We start from the raw sequence: 6,000 nt of genomic DNA on the forward strand, positions 1-6,000 counted from the left end.
ATTGTGACTTGATTGTGCGTTTCTCAGCCTTCAGACTTTTGTCGAGGCGTCGGATTGTGGCGATGGTCTTGGTGTTGAGCGCTCCTTTGATCATGGGGATCATCACCGAGCATTGTGGATCGAGGATCATAATGATCTTGATCCTCATATCGATCATGGACCTCACACTATGGAAAACTTGCCTACCAAAAATGAGATCATAGTCATCGAGGGGAATTACCTCGAAGGAGAGCTTGCCTTCCATCCTTTGATTTGGACGTCCACGTCGGGAGTTGTTCCTACGCTTGCAAGCCCGTCCGAGTTGATGGCCTTGAATGATTTCTCGTTTGATTCCACTTGAATTCCCAAGGCTTTAGCTACCTTGGTGGACATGAACGTGCTCGTGTCAACTAAGGCGTATAGGGCTCGCCCACATACCTCAATCTCCACAAAGAACATGTTTGTGTTCAGGTAGTTTCCTTCTTTTTGGATGAGGACCGGGCTTGAACGGCATTGACGTACTTCATGGTTCCAAGCCGGATTTGCCGCTTCTCTTCTTTGCCCTTATTTGAGCACTTTTGGGTCCAATGTGGACCTTTGCAAATAAAGCAAGGAGATGACGGGGGTGAGTTGAACTTACTTGTGGTGTAGTCCGCTTGGGATCGACCCTTTTGGAGAGAGGATAGTGAGGACGGCTTGGACGTTCCTTCTCCCCATGACTTGACTCGGCCACCTTGATCTTTCGACGTTTGGGGAGTGTCACCACCTTCGTCCTCGGAGTGTTGATTCGACCTATAATCCCTTGCTCGGTCCTTCGATGAGTCGGCTTTGGTGACGTTAACGAGGGACTCGGCTACACTTAACGCCCTCGCGATACTCTTCACATCTCGATGTTTAAGTTCGAGTTGCACCCACAGCTTGAGTCCATCCATAAATGTTTCGAGAGCCTCCTCCTCTCTTAGATTGCGGATTTGAAGCTTGAGCTCGATGAATCCTTTCATGTACTCTCATATCATCCCTCTTTGTTCGAGGTAATGGAGCTTGCTACTGGCTTCTTGTTTAGCAAACTTGGGGAAGAAGTAGTCTCATAAGTCCTTCATGAAATCATCACATGTGTCCACGGGATCGATGCCACACTTGGTCTCGTCACACCTATTGCGCCACCAAAGCATTGCAATATTAGTGAAGAACATTGAAGCTATTCTTACCTAGATCAACTTGTCTTAAATGTTGACGGTGCCAAAGTATTGCTCCATGCTCCATATGAAGTTGTCCACCTCCTTGGCGAATCAGTTGCCTTTGAATTTGAGAGTTTGAACTCTCCAAGTCTAGTTCTAGACCTAGGAATTTTTCTTTCCCAATTTAGATCTGGGAGTTTAATAATGTTTTCGGGGATTTGGTACCCTCATGCTCTGTCCTGTACAAGTCATATGCCTTCAGTTTTAATGATGATCATAAGAACTCTAACATCTTCTTAAATTATGAAGATTTGCGTTTCCAAAGGTTAGATATGTATTTATTCAATCTATTTTGGTTGTTTCCGTACACTAATAGTGTAAATGAAGCCTTCTAGCATGTGCTCATCATTGATGATGATACGAGATCCAATGATTGACCACCAAATATTTTGCTTGACAAATCCATTCTTTTGGAACAAGTGTATGCTTAACCTTGCCGATGCTTTGTTAATTCTCTTTGTTTTCTAGATTTGGCTTTGTTTTGTATTATTCTAATCGTTGCTTTGCTTCGATTTGCTTTACCATACAAACTCTTCTTTTTTTTCTTCTTCTTCTTCTTTTTCTTACGTGTCCCACTTTCTTTCTTTTTCTTTCTTACCACGCCTTTGACGTCTCAATTCTCGACTCTTATAGATTGTCTCTCTATCTTCTGTCTTGCAAGCCATTTTTCGCTTTTGCTGACCAAATCAATTAATGAGAAGCAATGATAACATCCTAAAACTAATGATGACGAACTTAAGGAAGTGATTGTAAAGGGAACAAAAGTCTATAGGACGCAAGGATGCTACAGACTACAAAGCGATTAGGCATTTGACATAGTTTCAACAAAAGCATTCTCTCAACTTTGGCTCGATGTGTAATGTGATTTATGAATTTTTAATTTATTCAATATGATTCCCGAATTTTAGTCTAATGTACAATGTCATTCGTGAACTTTTGCATATGTTCAATTTCGTTTCTAGATTATATGAAAATATTTAATATTGTGCTTCGTGTTGAGTTAATGGAAGGATTATATTAAATATTTTTATCATAAACTATATTTGAATATTTACTAAAATTTTAGGGATTAAATATTTGGGCAAAATTCATGAATTATTTGTGTCATTATCCCTTTTTTACTCCCTATCCATATCACACTCCTCTGCTATTCCGACTTCTTTCAACCACAGGCCCTCCTTCAACTGGAACTTCGCATCCTATCATCCAGAGGAGTGGCGCAATAAAAGATTTTTCCATTGGTAACATGACTTAATCAGGACTTTTGGCTTTTGCCGACCAAATCAAGAAGTTATAGGTCATTAGATCTTTGCTTTCTCTTTAAGATGTCCATTGTGGTTCTACACATATTTCAATGTTTTTCTTTTCTTAAATGAGATCATCACCAACTCTTTATCGGCAAGCAACAAGCTTAAGCTTTGAATTTCAGGTAAAAGTGTGGAAAAGTAAAGCAACCTACTCATAGACTACAAAACAAAACCTCCAATATGGAAATCAAAACCACTTGGAATAAAGAGAGAGAGAGAGCAATTCTTTTGGGGATTGGAGATGAGAAGAAGTTTGTTTGGGGGAGGGGGAGGGGTGAAGAAAGAAGACAATGACCATCAAAAGAAGAGAGAACAGAGTAATAATTTGCAAGAGCCAGAGAACTGAGATTGTTAAAGGCATTGAAACAAGAGAGGAGGAAGGAAAGTGGGACCTGAGAATAGAAGTAAAATAGAAAGAATCGACCAAAGAAAAAAAGAAAACCATCTAGAAGTCGTGGGTCATATAAAGGAAAACATAATCAAAATACCAAAAAGGGAGAGGAGTTTAAGTAAAATGAGAAATATAAAAAGCGCGGCTTGTCCTTTTTTACGATAGGCCGTCGGTATTTATAGGCCACTAACCATGATTTCAAACAAGCAGTTGTTACTCTAAATACCATCACCGCTATACATTCTCCAGGACATATTACGCTCTTCTTACATTGATCATGAAAGTTATAACTTCCAATGCCGCGTGGAAAAATGCCACCTGGAAAGAAGCCTCCACTAGAAATTCATAATTCAAACATTCCCTTCCTTTCCACGTCGAGCACTTGGCAAAATTTACAGAAGCTATGTTGTCAAGTCATGATCTTTTTTTATCATCCTTCGCCCTAAAGCGATAATCATATTTTGGAGTCATCGATTCTCCCAATGTCCTTTACCAAGGATTGCATAATTTTTATTGATTTTTCAATTCTATAAAATATTTAAAAAGGAACATCATTGCTTCCAACAATTTGCAGAGACGGGCATCAGCGCACATGAGGTTTTCGTTTTTCCCCCTTTAGAAAGTCACCACGTGTCCACGACATCGCACGTCCTGCGAACCGTCTCGTCCTTTGAATAATATTACCCCATATACTGTGCCAAAAACCGCGCCTTTTCACCTTCGTCTTCCTCGCTACTCTTGCTCAAGTGTTTTCCTTCCTTCCAGTGTCTCTTTCAAGCTCGAATCTTTCCGTTGCAGCCTAAAACCAACGAAGACCCCGACCAGGTTAACATTCCTGGATCATGTTTCAGATCCATGCACGGTCCCTAGTTTTTCATCGCTGTTTTCCTCATCCTCCACGAGAAAATCTTTCAATTCACGAGGACTTCATCTCCGAGGAATGTTTGGGTCTAAGGAATCTCTCTCTCCGATTTAGAGCTTTCCCCTCTTCTGACCCTAAGTTATGTCGATGGTCTTTGCTATTGCAAATTGCAAGTTACTCGTCTTTGGCAACAAAATCCAGAAAATTTACTTGGCGCTGGTTTATTGTTGGTCTCCTTCAAGCAACCGTTTCTTCTTTCAGACAATTCAAATGTTGATCACTGTCCTCAACGTGGCGACCGTTGTTGCTCTTCCCCCTTATGGAAAAGAAGCCCATGAAATCGAAATCAGTCGTTGCAGTTACTGGCTTGGACGAAGAAACCGACGGTGACGGTGACGGTGACCGAGACCGCGTGGTGGATGCCGCCGGGGCCGAAGACGACGCGCAAGAGACGGTCGACGAGGGTGGAGACTCGTGGAAGCTCTCTCGCAGCTTCCTCTTGTGGGTCGTGCCTCCCCCGTCGCTGCTCGTTCCATCTCCGACGTCTCTCGTCATGAAATCCCTCAACCGCTTCACGTCCGACAGCTTCACCGGCTTCACGATGAAATCCTCCGCACCTTCCTCCATACACCTGGATTCATATGTTAAATCCCCAAAAAAGATCAATTTTTGACCGAAAATTCGAAATTTGACCCGTGAAATTATCATAACGATTGAGAAGAGTAGAGAAGTCTAAACAAAAAGAAAATATTTACCTGTCGATTCGCGCCAAGACGTTCTCGGACGACATGATCACCACCGGAATTTCCCTCAGAGCAGAGGACTCCTGCTCAACAACAAATGACCCATAATTTAGCAAACAATTATCCCATGATTTGTTCTCTTTCTCGATATATGTAGAGGCGATTTGCGGTAGAAAAAAGAAGTTTTCATTACCTTGATTTTCTTGAGGAGCTCGTAACCAGTCATTCCGGGCATACAATAGTCGGTAATTATCATATCCACCTTCAACCCCTGTTTCGAAGCAGAGCACACAGGAGTTATCATCGTATTCCGGTTCAGAATACCTGTACTAAGCTTCACAACTGAAATCTTTAACCAGAAAAAAGAATGGAAATTTGAGCTCACGTTAAAATCTCCAGCCGTTTTCTCCTCATCCAGACCAAGATATCGAAGGGCTCTGAGTCCACTATCCACTGCTGTCACTGCGGATTCCATGAAAACAGAACGAGCTTTACTTAGAAGAACTCAAAAGGAATCGACATCGTCTTTAGCAAATTCGTGCACGAGCGGTACCTTTGCAGGAAGTGATCTTAAGCAAGCGCTCGATGACTTTCCGATCGACGAGGCTGTCGTCGACGGCGAGGACGTGGACCTCCTCGGAACCGCACGGAGACGGGTCGCTGCCGTCAAACTGGTCCGACGACCTCCTCCGCGGCGAGACCAAGCCGTTGCTCGCCATACCACTTGCTGAAGAAGCGCCGGTAGAAAGAGCTGAAGCGAAACTCGTGCTCTTCCTTTTGCTGTTATTTTCCGTCTCCCTTTCGATTACCCTTCTCTTCGAAGCACGGCCTAAGGACACAGTCGTGACCTCGCTTTATATACCCTGTCGAGAGTTGTCATTGCAATAACAGCGCGTCAGCGTCTCGCATCTTTCTTTACAGACAAGATCGTGGAAAGAGAAGGCCGAAATCCAAGATCTCCCCGATTCTTTCGCTTTCAGGGGAAATCTCAAATCTCCCTCTTCTTTATTTTATTCATTTTCTCGGAAGTTAGGTTTCGATTAAATAATGGTCCTGGGATTCCGAAATCCAGCTTCCCTCTTTTGGGGGTTCGGCGAGATCTTCCAAAATCAAAGGGCAAGGACCACCGCCGTCAAATCAAGGGAGTCGGAGACAAGCAACCCGGTTTCCTGATCGGCGGCATTGACAAAGGAGTCGCGAATTTCCATTTTTCTCGAATTTATTTCTCCTCTCGCCCCCACATGGGATCGTACTGTAATTTCACGCTTTTTTGAAGCATTCATACTCGAACCGTGTGAACAGATGAGATTCGCCCGTGGGTTTAGGACAGGGGAAGGGGGACAGACAGGATCTTGACGCGATCTCTGCGATTGTACCCAAATTTTCCACACTGTCAGTGCCTAACACGCGTTGTCTTGGCCGCCGTGGTGGACAGGACAACAGCGCGAACAGGCTCGGGTCTATTTCTTCCTCTCTCTCA

General features: G+C 43.2%; 1 protein-coding gene across 1 annotated transcript; it reads right to left on the reverse strand.

The window, feature by feature from the left end:
- Positions 1-3,048: 3,048 nt before the first annotated feature.
- LOC104433566 (two-component response regulator ARR6) lies at positions 3,049-5,712 on the reverse strand. Its single transcript, XM_010046362.3, has 5 exons — positions 5,074-5,712; positions 4,906-4,982; positions 4,714-4,791; positions 4,533-4,603; positions 3,049-4,408 (listed from the first exon to the last, which is right to left on the reverse strand). The coding sequence occupies exons 1-5, from the start codon at positions 5,237-5,239 to the stop codon at positions 4,015-4,017; spliced, it is 786 nt and encodes a 261-aa protein (XP_010044664.2). The 5' UTR covers positions 5,240-5,712; the 3' UTR covers positions 3,049-4,014.
- Between the last annotated feature and the right edge of the window lie 288 nt (positions 5,713-6,000).

This window comes from Eucalyptus grandis, chromosome 2 (assembly GCF_016545825.1).
Source record: "Eucalyptus grandis isolate ANBG69807.140 chromosome 2, ASM1654582v1, whole genome shotgun sequence".
Lineage (NCBI taxonomy): Eukaryota > Viridiplantae > Streptophyta > Magnoliopsida > Myrtales > Myrtaceae > Eucalyptus > Eucalyptus grandis.